Genomic DNA, 15,894 nt, shown 5'->3' with positions numbered 1-15,894 from the left:
AGAAGGTGGTGGGCTCAAAATTGGCTTAGCCATGCCAACTCAAACATATCTGTGCATGAGATTTACAGATTGACAGGTTTTGGGGATCAAGATAATGTTATCCCGGAGGACTTTGAGTTGACATGACTTGATATATTGCTACCACCAAATGGTATGAACACAAATATTTTCATCCAGACGATGATTTCCGAGGCAAAGATGGATTCAGTACAACGAACCAAGACAAAGTAGACTGTCATCAAGTAAAAACAAACCAGGGCTAAAACACACTGGAAAACAGGACAGAATACAGAACACAATTGAAGTTCAAAAGCCAAGGGGATCTTGAAAAGAATTCTTAGTTCTCACAATGTGTTGTAAATCAGGTCTGCTTGCCGTGACTACAAAATTGGGTGAAAATACTGGAACAAAATCCCCCCATGCTACAAGAAAAATGGGAAGAGGTAAATGAAAGCTTTTAAACTAAAAGAAATATTGTACATATTTTGCTGGCCTCAAGATTCATTTATTAAAGATTTCAACTCTTGGCGAAATGTAGAAATTTTGTCAGCTTCAATAGCCATGACTAATCCCATAAATCGATAATTTCTGAGCTGCAAAAGATTAATAAAAACCATAGAAACGAAACATTAGGTCTTGAGTCTCAATAATAGACACGCAGGGCAACCAATGACTGTCCACTTTAGACGCGTCAAACCAAAAACAAGAACAGTACAAATGAAGTCTCAAAACCAATACACAGAAAGGCCTAGGTGGGCACAGTAATATAGTTCACTTATTCTGGCGTAAACCCTATGCAACAAATTTTGCAGAGAGCCACTAATTGCAATAATGTATGCTACCACCATCAGCTACATGACTTAATATTATTGCATCCCAAGTAATGAGCTGCTGAGTGTGCACAGGAAGACTGTATTCACACTATCCTAATCTATGTTCTCTATTTCCCCTTCCATCTAGTGTGGCTAACTGCATAGAGAAGCTACAGCAAGACTTCCTTTGGGGTAAGTTAGGCGATTACCTGGCCAGCTCAGCCAAAGTATGTACTTTGATCACCGAGGGTGCTTTAAAGGCTTGGAACCTGCTCTTGTTTAGTTGTGCACTATTGGGCAAGCGGCTTTGACACTATCAAAATGAGAGAAAGACATTGTGGAGGTCAGGTGTAGAGGCTAAGTATGGGTGTGGGGTGGGTGGTGTTCTAATGAGGTCCAAGATCTTACATGGGGCGGGATTAAGGATAAACGTAAGAAAAGCTCGGGGGGAAGTTTTCTAATCATATAATATTTGAACTGAGATACAGAGTCAGGATTAGAACTTCATTAATGCGTGGTGAAGGGATCATCTTCGATGTGGATAGAATTGCCAACGTTAAAAATGATCCTGTAACAAACTATCTGGAGATATCCAGTTATCCCCATCAATGGAATTTGAGCTTTATCAGAGTAGCTCACGATGGAGAAACAGAAGCCTTTATTTACTGCACTATTTAGTTTGCTCTACTCCATTAGCTTGAGACAAGGAGGTGAAGACAAGCTCCTTTGGGCTTCTTTCAACAAATTGATGTTTAATGCTTGTTTTCCATAAGGTCTTTATTCCCCAGGATAGTAATCCATATCCTTTAAGGTACTTTCGAGAGCTGCATTTTTCCTTGAACAGCCATACTAGGAAAGCTTCTCACTATGCGTAAACCAAGAAAAAGACATGTAGTAATTGACTGGTGCAACGTGTGAGAAGAGTGGGGGAATCCACGGATCACCTCTTACTCCATGTGTATTTTCAGCCTCAATCATGACAATATCTTAATACTTTTTTTTTTCGTGGGGGTGGGTGGGGGACTCTTAAGCATTAGGTGCTATGAGTTTGAATTAATTTAGTGAAGCCATCCTAACAAAAAATGGCAGGTCGTAAAAAAAAAAAAAAAACAAACATAGACACTAACCTCAAGAGTTGCAGGCTGCTGAGTCTGCAAAGGAAAGCAGAAGGACCACAAGCTAAGCTGAAATACATATGGGAAAAATCTAGTCAAGTGACGGGCACAACAAGACATAGAGGTAGACTTCAAAAAAAGAGTAACACAAAGATGAATTTATTTTTGGCATGCAGTGCATATAGGTATCGATACCCTGTGGAAAATTTCATCTTCTGGCTTTGTATATATTATTGCCTCATCACTGTCACTGCTCAGCTTCTTTTTCTTATTTGCATTCTTGTTCTGTCGTTTGCATCCAAAAACAAATAAATATAGAAATAGTAAGGAGGCAGATAAGAAATTGCTACAACCAACAGTACCGCAGCTAAAAGTCAATTGCAAACCCAAAACAGGCATGAGAAGATGCTCCGACAGTGTACCTTATAAATTTTACTGACAAGTATATAAAACTTAAAGCTGAAGGAATTCTTGAGCTCTTTCGTGGGCTTCAAAAGCAAAACAAGAAGATAATAACTTTAGTACAGGAAGTTGCTTCTAGCAGGTAAAGAAAAAGAAATTTATCTTGCTCATCCATCCATTACTGTTAGCATCTTACCTCATCTTCCGTAGCCCACGAGACTTCATCAAAGAGGGCATCATAAAGAGGTGGCAATAGCTGGGGAGGAAGATTCACCACGCGCTGAGAGACCATGAGACCCACATACTTTGCTTGCTCTCCCAATAGTGATATCAAGTTATCTTGTACATCCTTCTCCTGGCATGCTTTAAGGAGGAACTCCTTGAGTTCCATGATACATTTATGGTCCTAATAAGTACCAAACCCACAAAGTCTGATTAGGAGGATGAAATTATAGTCAGCTTATCTACTAATGTTAAAATTTACCAACCAGTCAGTGATCAATACCTATATTATACACATTGTACCACATTGTACAGTATTATGAGCACCTCCTCTTAGAACAGTACACATGGAGACCGAAAGTGGATGGATTAACTTTTGAATCATTTGACCAACAGGGTTCAAGGTGGCTTGAGAGACCGTTTGAAGAAGATGAAGTGCGCAAAGTGATCCATAGCATGGCTAGTGACAAGGCTCCAGGCCCTAACAGTTTTACCTTGGGTTTCTTCCAAATTTGTTGGGAAGTGATCAAGGATGATCTCATGAGGGTGTTTCAAGAGTTTCATGCTAATGAGAGGTTTGAAAAAAGTCTAAATGCTACTTTTTTAGCTCAGATTCCTAAAAACATGGGGTCCGTGGATGTTAGAAACTAGTGTCCTATAAGCCTAGTGAATAGGGTGTACAAGATCCTTTCTAAAGTTCTGGCGAACAGATTGAGTATGGTGATGGGACAAGTTAATTTCAAAGTCTCAAAGCGCGTTCGTCAAAGGTATACAAATTCTTGACTCAGCATTAATTGTAAATGAAGTCTTGGACGAAAGACTCGATCTAAAGAACCTGGATTACTATGCAAACTAGACATGGAGAAAGCTTACGATTGTGTCAACTGGAACTTCTTGCTCTATCTTCTTGCAAGATGTGGCTTTGGGGTGAAATGGCGTCTTGGGTAGCATTTTGCATTTCTACACCTCGCTTTTCTATCTTGGTGAATGGTTTGCCAGTGGATGTTTTTTACTCCTCTCGTGGCTTGAGACAAGGGGATCCACTCTCTCCATTACTTTTAATTATCGTCATGGAATCCCTTAGCAAGATGATTTTGGGCCTTGTGGAAGGTGGCTACCTCGATGGCTTCTCGACGGGGAATGGTGATTATGACTTTATTGATATTTCTCATTTGCTTTTTGCCAATGATACTCTCATCTTTTGTGGAGCAAATTAAGGGCTCATTCAATCTTTGAGTCTCCTCCTTTGTTTTGAAGCTGTCTTCAGATGGAGAGTAAATCTTGCAAAGTCTAGTTTGGTGTCGGTGGGGGTTGTCCCCAATGCGGTAGCTCGCCTCCTGGGATGTGTAAGGTATCTTCTCTACCGATAAAGTATCTTGGCTTACTGTCGTGTGCTTCATTCAAATCAAAGGGGATTTGGAATATTGTGATTGAAAAGGTGGAATGTAATTTGACTTCTTGGAAAAGGTTATACTTCTCTAAAGGGGGTAGGCTTACTCTTATCAAAAGTACCCTTTCTAATTTACCTACATATTTTCTGTCCTTGTTCCCGCTTACTACAAAAGTAACCAATCGCATGGAGAAGCTACAACAGGATTTCTTGTGGAGTGGAATGAGGGACGAGTTCAAATTCCATTTGGTGAATTGGTCAATTGTTTGCACACCAATATCTAGGTGTGGCTTGGGGATCCGTAATTTGATGAGGTTCAATCAAGCTATGTTGGGTAAATGGTTGTGGCAGTACCAACAAGAAAGGGGGCCCTATGGAAGTCAATTATATATTCAAAGTTTGGGGAGTCATGGGGAGGATGGTGCTCGAATGTGGTACGTGGATCATATGGGGTGGGTTTGAGGAAACACATTAGAAAAGGGTGGGAGACTTTCCTAAGCCATGCATGTATTGAAGTAGGTGATGGTTCTCGAGTCAAATTTTGGCACAACAAATGGCGTGGTGAACAAAGCCTCAAAGAAACATTCCCTGATGTTTTTGACCTTGTACGAGCATAGGATGCTTCAGAAGCTGATCTCTTGGTCTTTTCTCATGGCTCCCCTAAGTGGAATGTAGATTTCATTAGGGTAACACAAGATTGGGAGTTGAAAGCTATCACCGAGTTTTGTCTTACTATATTCTTCCAAGGTGACTGAGGGCACCATAGATAAGATCAGTTGGAGCCCCTCCAAGAAAGGTAGATTCACAGTTTGATCGTTCTACCAAGTTCTAACTAACCAGGGCAAGCCATATTTTCCATGGAGGAATATATGGAAGACAAAAACTCCTCTGAATGCAGCTTTTTTTGTTTGGACAGCCTCCCTAAACAAGATTCTAACTACAGACAATTTGAGGAAACGTTGAGTAATGGTGTTGAACTGGTGTTGCATGTGTAAGAAGAATGGGAAATCAATAGATCACTTGCTTCTACATTGTGAGGTGGCCAGGACCTTATGGGATGATATTCTTTTGGGAATAGGATTATCCTAGGCCATGCCTCGTAGGCTAGTGGATTTTCTAGCAAGCTGGAGAAGACTCCAAGTCAATCCTCAAGTGGCAAGTCAATCCTCAAGTGGCAGCAATATGGAAGGTGGCCCCTATATGTATGTGTTGGTGCATTTGACAGGAGTGAAATGATAGAAGCTTTGAGGATCGCGAGAGGGCAATGGATGAGGTTAAAGTTCTCTTCTTTAAAACCTTGTTCTTATGGGCGGGGGTCCTTGATTTTAATGGTATAAATGTCCATAATTTTCTACATTCGGTTGTAAACCCTAGTTAGGTACTTCTCATGTATACTTCCTATGTACTTGGGTTATGCCTCCTTTTGTTATGAATAAAATTCTTGATTACCTATAAAAAAAAAAAAAATCTGATCAAAATATGCTTTATTCTGGAAAATGCAAAAGGGCTACCAAAACTCAGTTATGGAAGGAAAGCAGTGGGTTAATCAAGTAACCTGCCCCATAAAATCCATATTGGGACGGATGCAAAAGAAAGATAACCATGGTTGAAGCAAGGGACTTGAGACCCGAACTACGTTTGGGTTTGGAGATGTTCAATAAGTTAACCATCCAGATAGTGTTAATGTGAAATGATAACATGTTTGCAAATGCATTAAAACAGACAGCATAGTCACTGTGTTAGTTGGGCAGCCACCTCTGCCTAGCCCCTAATAAAACACCTTTGGGGCGTATAACCAGGTTTCCATAAGTTTTGTCATAAAATAATATCAAACCCAAGTTTCTTTAAGGAGAGATAAAGGTCGGGCATTTAATTATAAGTAAAGATGCACTTCGTTGAAACAGAAGGGCAAGGACACAAGGTGGGTTGGATTCAACTTGGTGTCAACCTATCCAAAACCAGCACATTACCATCCCCAAACCACGCGAAGTTGAACATAAATAAAATGAATGGTTCCTCATGTCTAATTATATTGCAGTACACTCCTGCTTTAGATAGGGCACAAAGTTATTGACAGCATGTTGGGCATTGCAAATATATCAATACTACATAATTATGCCAGAAACCTAAATACTAGGGTTAAGCTCTGTAGATAAGCCAAACAAGTGAAAAAAGGAAGAAAGATCTGGAAGAAAATACTGTCTTACCTTGTATCTTTGCATGTTTAGTGCAGTCACGAGAGAAAAAACTCCTTCATCTTCGTCATCCTCTATTTTAACTACAGTCCCCACCGTGGTCTGGCCCAATATTAAGTCAACAAAACCACTCAAATCCCACTGCTTATCATCAAGGTAGGTTTGTAGCAAGGTCTTCACTCCATGAAAGTCGTTGGCTTTGGGATCAAAGAATGCAAAATCTGCTTGAACCACACCCTTCACGGGTATAGATCGAATTCCCACAAATATACATACTAAATCAACATGAATATATAATTTTCCAAATTAATGAAATTTCATGAATTTTAAAACTAATATATTGATAAAAATTCCAAACGAAATAACAAAATGCTTACTTCAAACTCTTCATCAGAAGACACAGACTGTTCTCTCCTCTCTTCCAAAGTATTATTTGAAAACCCATTAACTAGAAAGCAGGAAAAAAGATAGCAAGTATACTTCCACAAAACAAAGTGCATCAAGCAGACAGCAAGCAAAAATAAAGACTACATATTGGATTAAGATGAAGAATTTGTCAAAAATAAAATTGAAAATACCTGCAGATTTTGGGGGAGATTCTCTGTGTTGTTTGGAGTGTTGCATTCGACGCTTGGCCTTGAAAGATGAGGCTACTTGAGCAACAGAACGTGAAAAAGAGGAGAAGGTCAGAGGCTGAGGATTCAACGAGCGGCAATGCCATGTTGGTCTTCGGGGCATCTTGTCAATGTGTTAATTAAAACCGAGGAGAAATCAAAATCAAATTCACCGAAGTTTGAGTTTAAGATTGATGCTCGAAGCAGGATTTGGCAACAATCTGAAAATATTGAGAAAGTTCAGTGGTTATCAGAAAACATTCATATCACTGATTTATAACAGTGTATCCAGAGCAGAATTTAGAGGGGGAGCCCAGGCTGCCACCCCACAAAATCCCCTTGTTTCTTTCATATTACATACATTTAAAAAAAATATTATTATTGGCTCCTAAAAATTTTAACATAATCCCTTCACTACCCAAAAATCTATAATAATCATATTTTCAGGAAATTTAACAAATACATTTAGCTTTCTGTTCAAGTATATAATCTATCCCCCAATCTTATAATTCTAACCTTATACAAACTTTCGGTAAAAAATTCTCACAAGTGCACATTTGATATTTAAGGAAAAATTCCTTAAGTCCGATGATCCAAAAAATGTGAATGCTGAATTTCAGATATAGGATGTCCAATTTATAAGATTTGTCATAGGATATATATTTATATATATATATATAGAATCCTCTCTCCGTACAAGTGTGAAAAAGAGTGAAAAAGTTATAGTTTCTGCCGTCGAGGATGGTGGGTAGTTAGGAGCTTAGCAACATTGATAGTGGTTAAGATGGGCTATATAAGGGAGATTGTGATTGAATCAAAGCTCTTTTCGGTTGTGAGAGAAGGCGGTCTGGTTCATATCACTGAGAGAGGCAAGAGGCTCAAGCAGGAGTTACTGTTGGGGCTGGGCACTGTTCAATGGCTTCAGAGAGCTTTGGAGGATAGTGTGAGAGGCGATAGTAAGGATTTTATACGTCAAAAAAGGAGGGTTATCAGAGTTTTATTGCTCAATGCCGTGCGAACAACCATGGTAGATTCTTGGAGGTGGCAGTGTACGGGGAAGGGGGCCGTCAAAGCTTCATTGTCATTGCTGAAGAAGAGGAGGGAAGGGGATGGAGAAGAATGTGGGAAGTGTTGAGGGAGGTTACTCAAGCAGATAGAAACGGAGTTAGGCAAGATGGTGATGTTCAAAGAAGGCATTGGGAGGAAGAGGTTTTTAGGAAATCGTATAAGGAAGCTCTTGCTCTAGCAGGATCTTTTGGGGCATCGAGAACTAGAACAGGCGGCTCTGCTATGGGTGAGCAGAGAACAAGATCAGACGGCTTTGTTGTTGGGGCTGGGCATCGTGGCACAAGTGGCCTTTTTCGGGAGAATGATGCTGTCAGAGAGGTGCGGGAGGTACTTTGTATAGTGAGGGAGGTGCAAAATCAGTTGGGATATTTGCAAGGGGAGGTGGATAAAGTGTTGAGGTGCGTCGGGGCTAATAAAGAATGGGAGGATATGGGGTGTTTTGGGGGAGGAAATGTGTTCTGTCAGGGGCTTTTTAGAGTTGATAGTAATGGGATGGGCCGAGATGGGCTCAGGCCCGGTTTAACTCACAAGTGTCTTACCCAAAGGGCAGGGCTGAAAGGCCTAGGCCCAAGCCTTACTTTCAGAAAAAGGCTTGACAATGGAGGGTTCGGGCTAGTAACGCTGGAGCAGGCTGGAGGCCCGCTATGCAGGTGTCGTTGTTTCGCCGCCAACAGAAGGTGGTGGACCTACCGGAATCATCCTCGCGATGCCACCAGAAGACGCCGACGAAGGTGGTGGCGCAAGTGGAGGGTGGTTTGTTTCTGCAGGAGGCACAAAAATAGCCAATTGTGAGGGAGGAGGACCTTCCACCACCTCCGTGTGCTTTCCCTCCTCCGGGGAGTGCACAGAAACCGCCGACAGGGTGTGGGGGAGGGGATGAAGGTATGACAAGCCACCCTGAGTTGCACAATGACATGGTTGTAATGGGAGACAACGATATAGAGGGATCTGAGGTCTCGGACAGTGATGATCTTTTTCTTTCAGATGAGGAGAACTCTTAGAGGCTTATTCAGGTTTCAAATGAAGCTGGTGGGGAACTTGGTTTTGTGTTTGGGGAAGAACATATGGAGGAACAACCAGATTTGAGAATGTAGAATCCTATCCCTTTGAATTGTTTGTTCCCAAACCATTCTAGTGCTTCAAATTGGGTGTTTAACACAGTGAAGGATATACAGGAAATGGTGGGTCTGAAGTGTGAAGGTTATGAGAAACAGTTCATGGCACTACTTACCGCTATCGAAGCGGGGCACCAACAACATAGGAAAGCTGGCTCTAAGAAACAGCGGGAACTCAAAAGGCTAACCTGGTCCATGAAGTCTGAGGGTAGCTCTAGTAGGGATAGGACCAAAGGGAAGGGGCTGGCCTAGCCCAAATGAGACCAAAAATTGTATCGTGGAATGTACGCGGACTAAATGAGGCTAGTAAGCGTCCTCAAGTAAGAAACTTGTTGCTAGGGTGGAAGGCAGTCATCGTCTGTTTACAAGAGACGAAATTGAAAGTTATTACTACAAAAATTGTACGAAGTATATGGAGCTGTGCACACGTGGATTGGGTATATTTGACAGCTAGTGGGGCCTCAAGAGGGGTGTTGGTGATGTGGGATCAAAGAGTGGTAGAGAAAAGGGGGGAGTTTATAGGGTTGTTTTCGGTTACATGCTCTTTTAAGAGTGTGTCAGATGGTTATTTGTGGGCCTTTGCAGGTGTTTATGGCCCCAATTTAGACAATGATCATAGATGATTGTGAGATGAATTAGCTGGAGTACACAGTTGGTGGGACCTTCCATGGTGTATTGGTGGAGATTTTAATGTTATAAGATTTCCCAGTGAGTGCTTTGAAAATAGAAGAATGCATCTAGCAATTTCAGATTTTTCGGAATGCATCTTTGAGTTGAATTTAGTGGACTTACCAATGGCGGGGGGTTCATGTACGTGGGCCAATAATCAGATCTAGATTTAGTGGACTTACGGAGACCTGGATGCAGATCTAGAGAGGATTGTTTTATTAGAAGAAATTTTGTGGCGGCAAAAGTCGAGAGCGTTATGGTTGAAGGAAGGTGATTGAAGTACTAAGTTCTTCCACAGGGTAGCCAATTTTCACAGGAGATCAAACAACATTGAGATGCTGAAGATTGATGGGGTAAATTGTACGGATGAGCAGAGGATTAATAAACACGTAGTTGGTTTTTTTTAACAGCTACTACCGAGCAAGAGAGTTGGCAGCCTAAGCTTGAGGGGTTAGTTTTTTATTCTATTGGGCCTATGGATGGTAACCGTTTGGAGAGGGCTTTCGAGGAGGTCGAGGTTTTCGAAGTGGTGAGGAAAATGGCTAAAGACAAGGCCCCGGGTCCTGACTGGTTCTTTATGGGTTTCTTCCAAACTTGTTGGGAGGTATTAAAGGATGATCTCATGAAGGTGTTCCAAGAGTTTTACTCGGATAGAAAATTTGAGAAAAGCCTAAATGCCACTTTTCTTGCTTTAATACCAAAGAAGGTTGGGGTTGTGGAGATTAAGGGTGAGTTTGGTTGCCAAATTTATCTCAATTCATCTCAACTCATCATTACAACTTTTTCAAATTTCAATACAAAATATAATAAACAATTCAACTTTTTCAAATATCAAAATAATAATAATATTAAAAAATAATATTTTAATAATATTTTATCATCTTAACTCAACTCAATTCAACTCACTTCAACATCCAAACATACACTAAGGAGTTCCGACCCATTAGTCTAGTAAATGGGGTATACAAGATTCTGTCCAAGGTACTTGCGAATCGCCTTAGTGAGGTAGTGGGGAAGATAATCTCAAAACCTCAAAATGATTTTGTAAATGATAAACAGATATTAGACGCGGTTCTTATTGCAAATGAATGTCTGGACAGTAGACTGAAAGCTGGAAATGCAAGGATTATATGCAAGCTAGACATGGAGAAGGCATTTGATCATGTTAATTGGGACTTTCTCCGAGACCTTCTTGGGAGGTGTGGTTTTGGGGAGAGATGGAGATCATGGATCCGTTGGTGTATATCTACGGTAAAATTTTCAGTATTGATAAACGGAAGTCCAACAGGTTTTTTTAATAGCTCTCGAGGTCTAAGACAAGGAGACCCGCTGTCCCTTCTACTCTTTGTTATTGTGATGGAGGCTTTGAGCAGAATGATTTCAGCCCTGGTCGCCAATGGGCGTGTGACTGGTTTCTTGATTGGATCCCCGGGAGGGGGAATTATTAATATTTCACATTTATTGTTTGCAGATGACACTCTTTTTTCTGTGAGGCAGATCATAACCAAGTTCGAGTACTGAAGGTCCTCCTACTTTGTCTTGAAGCAGTCTCAGGGTTGAAAGTAAACTTGGACAAATCAAAGATGGTGCCTATTGGAGGTGTTCAACGAATAAGACAGTTGGCTAATATTCTAGGGTGTAAGATTGCCTCACTTCCTTTGACATATCTTGGTCTCCCGTTGGTGGCCGTTTCGCGAGCGGCCTCTTTATAGGATATAGTGATCGAAAAAGTAGAGTGTCGATTAGTAGGCTGGAAGAGAATGTACCTGTCGAAAGGTGGTAGGATTACCCTAATAAAGAGTACATTATCTAACCTACCAACCTATTTTTTGTCATTATTCCCTATTCCAGCAAGTGTGGCACTTCGTATTGAGAGACTTCAACAGGATTTCCTGTGGGGTGGAGTAGGTGAGGAGTTTAAATTCCACCTAGTCAGGTGGGAGAAGGTATGTAGTCCTCTCTCTAATGATGGTTTGGGCATCAGAAATTTGAGAACTTTCAATCGGGCGCTACTTGGAAAATGGTTGCGGAGATATCATAACGAATCAGAAGTTTTATGGAAGTTGGTGATTGAGAGTAAATATGGTGGATTATGGGGAGGATGGTGTTCCAATGAAGTGAGAGGGGGAAATGGAGTGGGTTTGTGGAAACATATAAGAGGAGAATGGAGGGTCTTTTCTCGCCACACAAGTTATCGTCTTGGAGATGGGGCTAGGATCAAATTCTGGTATGATACTTGGTGTGGCAATGGTCCTCTAAAGGATCTTTTCCCTGCTCTTTTCAGGGTAGCAAGTGCCAATGATGTTTCGGTGGCGGAAGTCATGGCGAGAGTGGGGGAACAAATTCAATGGAATATCAACTTTAGTCGGGCGGCACATGATTGGGAAATGGAGAGTTTTGCAACTTTCTTCAGCCTCCTATATTCAATCAAACCGAGTATCCAGCACGCTGATTCACTGTGGTGGATTCCAACAGAGAAAGGTCTGTTTTCGGTTCGATCGTTTATAAGTCACTTACTCAAGAATCTCCAACTCAGTATACATGGAAAATGATTTGGAGACATAAGACGCCTATCAAAACAGCACTTTTCGTGTGGACGGCTTCCTTGGGCAAGATCCTCACAACGGATAATTTGAGAAAACGAAGAGTGATTATTGCAGATTGGTGTTGCATGTGTAGGAATGGGGATGAATCTATGGACCCTCTTCTATTACATTGTGAGGTAGCTCGAGGGTTATGGAACGAGGTATTTAGTAGAATAGACGGGTTGGTTCATGCCTGGGACAGTAGTGGCAATGTTGGCTAGTTGGACAGATCTAAGAGGCAATCAACAGATCAAGGTTGTATGGAAAATGCTGTCTATTTGCATCATGTGGTGCATGTGGCAAGAGCACAATGAACGGACGGTTGAGGACAAAGAGAGATCGTTGGAGGAACTAAAAGCTTTCTTTTTTCGAACTCTTTGTACTTGAGCCATAGCCGTTAATTTGAATGGCCAGGATTTTCATGAGTTCCTTGTATCTTTTGCCCCTACGTAGTATAGGGTCTTCTTTGTACTGAACATGGCATTGCCTATTCTTTTATTAATATACTTTTACTTATAAAAAAAATATATATAAGGTATCTAGACATCCTAATTCAATATCTGGACTATTATATTCTTCTACTTCTGATGCCGAATCTGTAGAACTAGCATCTTCTTCCAAGATTTCACTATCAAAAGTTTATCTAAGATTTTATAGAGTTTTTCTTTTACTTCAGGAGGCATTTGAGTGGAATTGTTGGAGTTCATCTTCAGTCATATAAGAAGATACTTGTCCGTATATAATATTGAGTAACTTGGAGGTTAGGGAAGATACTTTGAAATTTGTGGAAGTGGACTTTAATTTATGATGGAGGAAAGACATGGATACTCTTAGTAATTTAATAAGCATCAACATAATATGTAAAACAAGTAAACAATAAGCATGTAAACAACAAATATACTTTGAAATTCTATTTTTATTTAAAGTAGAAAGATTACTCACAACCCTCAGCTTTACTTGAATACATTACTTGAGATTCCAACTTGGGTTCACACAATTAGGGATACATGGAGAAAATAAGGGAGTGGTTTCTCTCTTGGTTTTCTCTCTTTACAGTTTGCTCTTTGGTTACTGGTTTTTTTGTCATGTCCTCTTCGTTTACTGATCCTCCTCCCTTTTATAGGGCTAGGAGCTGGGAATGTTCACAGGACGACACATTGTTCATAAATAGTGTTTTGTCGGATTTTACTATTCCATAAATAGTGTTGGTGACGATTTTCTATTTACATTTTTACTATTACCTTGTCTTCTTTCAACGTCAAAAATCTTCATGAGGTAAGCATATGGATCTTGTGCTTCTTGAAAAACTTCACTGAGTCGTGAATTTAGCTTAGTTTTAGGAGTGTGACTTTGGCTAAGCTTTACTGATGCGACTCCGACTCCGACTCCAACTTGTCAGAGCAGAGTCGGATTTGGGCTTTTTTTTTTTTACTGTTTTCAACTTCATATTTGGCACACTTTTTAAAAAAGAATTTTTTGTGTGAGCTTTTAAATTTAATTTTTTTCAAAAAAAGAAACAATTTAAAGCAAATAATTTACTTTTTACTAAAAACATAACAAAAAAATAAAACTAAAGAAAAACAAGTAACATACTAAGGTACTAACATGATTCAAAAAATTAAAAATGACTAATCACTACAATAAACATCCACTCCCATCAATGCATCATCCATCATCCACATCCAACTAATCACTTCAAGTCTACAATAAATATTCACACCCATCATCCATCAACCACATCCAAAATCATCCACACCCATCATCCACATCAATCATAATAATATGTTCTTACAACGATTACAACAAACATTTTTTAAGTTCTAATTTTGAAAAAAAGAGAAACCCAACATTTTCTAAGGGCCAACCAAATAAAATGTTCCCAACAAATATATATTACAACAAATTAAATGTTCCAAGTGCCACACTGTCATTCCAACTCCTAAGTTGTGCTTAAAAAATATATGAAAAGATTTTAGTTAGAAAATATTTTGCTATGCCAACCGGAAAATGATAATGACAACAGAGCTAACTATGAAGTTTGCTATGCAGTAAATATACATTATCCTCCATGAATTTCACAGAGAATAACATTAATACCATGAAATTTAGGAGCTCCCGAACTCCAAGAACTATATAACAGTTCAAAGAGACTAACAAACTCCAACCACTAACAGTTCAATGATCTTACCAACTCCAAAAATCCAATGCAAGCATTGTTGATGGTCCTCTCAATTCAATCAAGGAACGTGATATAAGTTATCCAATCTTTCTTACCATGATTTTCAAGATTGTCAGCCACAAAACAGACATCAGCAAGACTTTCCAGGAATAACATGACAACTTATGTCGTATATGCACTAAATTAGTTTATCAAAAAGAGGTGATTTTGTCAAGTCTGAATTCTTAAAGGTGATAAAACTTCAACTTTGTACTTATAAAAATGTTCAACTTTGTGCTACACAGATTAACTGCCCAACCACACCATCAATTACAGAAAGAAAATAAAACAGCCCACATGTTCACTGAAACAATCCCAACTTTAGCATCATATCAATATAAAAACAGCCCCAAACCACAACACACAAACAAAAACAGCACCAAAAACAAGTATAATCACAGTTTATTCATTTAAAACATCCCAACAAAAACAGCCCCAATATTAACTCAAATTAAAACAGCCCCAGTATAATCACAGTTTTATCCAATCATTCCTTGCAACAACAAAAATACAGCCCCAAACTCATTCTATTTTAGTTACACAGATTTTACACAAACTCATCAACTGCAACATCCATCCAAACAAGTATAATCACAGTTTATTCCTTCAAAACATCCCAACAAAAACAGCCCCAATATTAACTCAAACTCATCAACTGCAAGTCTGCAACATCCATCCTATTTTAGTTACACATATTTTATACAAACTCATCATCACAAAAATAAACAGATTTTACACAACTCATCAACACAAAATTACACAGATTTTACACAACTATATCATCACAACATTACACAGATTTTACACAACCATATCATCACAACATTGCACAGATTTTACACAACCATATCATCACAAAATTAAACAAATTTTACACAACATATCATCGCAAAATTACACAGATTCACATTTTACACAAAGAGAGAGAAGACGAAGGGAGAAGAGAGAGAGGCTTACCGTGTCGACCGCGGCCTACGGGGGTAGTTACTGGGTCAGTGTGAGGTCGCGCGGCGACTCGGCGAGAGAGAGAGAGACGAGAGTCAGGGGGGACTATCGCAGGGTGAGATCGAGACTCGCAGGGAGAGAGAGACGAGAGTGGTCCTGTGGAGGCTAGGGTTTTTTGAAGGCTGAAGCCAAAGGGAGACGAGAGTGATTGGGTGAGGGGACATGAGGCCGCGCGCGGGGGCGGGTTGGGGGGGAGGTGTGTTTCAAAAACGGCGCCGTTTTCTTTGATTTTTATGGACACTGAATTTAATTTTAATCTTAATCTTTGTTTAGACTTTTAACCCTATTTTTTTTTTTTATAGTTTTTATAATTGTTAGAATTAGTTATTATTATTAATTATATGTTATCACTTATCATAGATTCATATGATACTTTTAACATTTTATCACATTATAGTGTCTAATTATATGTTATCCACTTATCATTTTATTTATGATTTTTATAATTTTTTCCATTATTCAATTTAATTGTTAGTATTAATTA

The 15,894-nt window shown here is 39.6% G+C and overlaps 2 protein-coding genes across 5 annotated transcripts; one reads left to right on the top strand and one right to left on the bottom strand.

The window, feature by feature from the left end:
* Window positions 1–299: 299 nt before the first annotated feature.
* LOC108986542 (protein BCCIP homolog) lies at window positions 300–15,589 on the bottom strand. Of its 4 annotated transcripts, none has more exons than XM_018959183.2 (10): window positions 15,363–15,589; window positions 6,715–6,971; window positions 6,514–6,584; window positions 6,149–6,373; window positions 2,526–2,735; window positions 2,350–2,415; window positions 2,123–2,212; window positions 1,940–1,996; window positions 1,022–1,125; window positions 300–593 (listed from the first exon to the last, which is right to left on the bottom strand). In XM_018959183.2, exons 2-10 carry the CDS (start codon window positions 6,872–6,874, stop codon window positions 566–568), a joined length of 1,011 nt encoding a protein of 336 aa, XP_018814728.1. In that variant the 5' UTR covers window positions 6,875–6,971; window positions 15,363–15,589; the 3' UTR covers window positions 300–565. The 4 variants fall into 4 exon arrangements, with proteins under 4 accessions (XP_018814728.1, XP_018814730.1, XP_018814731.1 ...); XM_018959185.2 differs by having other exon boundaries at window positions 6,514–6,554; XM_018959186.2 differs by lacking the exon at window positions 1,022–1,125.
* LOC108986538 lies at window positions 10,078–11,314 on the top strand. The gene is made up of 3 exons (XM_018959180.1): window positions 10,078–10,308; window positions 10,662–11,013; window positions 11,100–11,314. The coding sequence occupies exons 1-3, from the start codon at window positions 10,078–10,080 to the stop codon at window positions 11,312–11,314; spliced, it is 798 nt and encodes a 265-aa protein (XP_018814725.1).
* Window positions 15,590–15,894: the final 305 nt, after the last annotated feature.

This window comes from Juglans regia, chromosome 13 (assembly GCF_001411555.2).
Source record: "Juglans regia cultivar Chandler chromosome 13, Walnut 2.0, whole genome shotgun sequence".
Taxonomy (NCBI): domain Eukaryota; kingdom Viridiplantae; phylum Streptophyta; class Magnoliopsida; order Fagales; family Juglandaceae; genus Juglans; species Juglans regia.
This window is presented reverse-complemented; position numbering and strand designations above follow the sequence as displayed.

Excerpts from the sequence above, each read along its gene's own strand:
- LOC108986542 (XM_018959183.2), bottom strand. The coding sequence starts at position 6,874 with ATGCCCCGAAGACCAACATGGCATTGCCGCTCGTTGAATCCTCAGCCT. Across the intron at positions 2,736-6,148 it reads TAAACATGCAAAGATACAAG|GACCATAAATGTATCATGGA; the intron begins GTAAGACAGTAT and ends GGTACTTATTAG. Across the intron at positions 1,126-1,939 it reads AGCAGCCTGCAACTCTTGAG|TGTCAAAGCCGCTTGCCCAA; the intron begins GTTAGTGTCTAT and ends TCATTTTGATAG.
- LOC108986538 (XM_018959180.1), top strand. The coding sequence starts at position 10,078 with ATGGATGGTAACCGTTTGGAGAGGGCTTTCGAGGAGGTCGAGGTTTTC. Across the intron at positions 10,309-10,661 it reads TTGCTTTAATACCAAAGAAG|ATATTAGACGCGGTTCTTAT; the intron begins GTTGGGGTTGTG and ends AATGATAAACAG. Across the intron at positions 11,014-11,099 it reads CGCCAATGGGCGTGTGACTG|ATCATAACCAAGTTCGAGTA; the intron begins GTTTCTTGATTG and ends TCTGTGAGGCAG.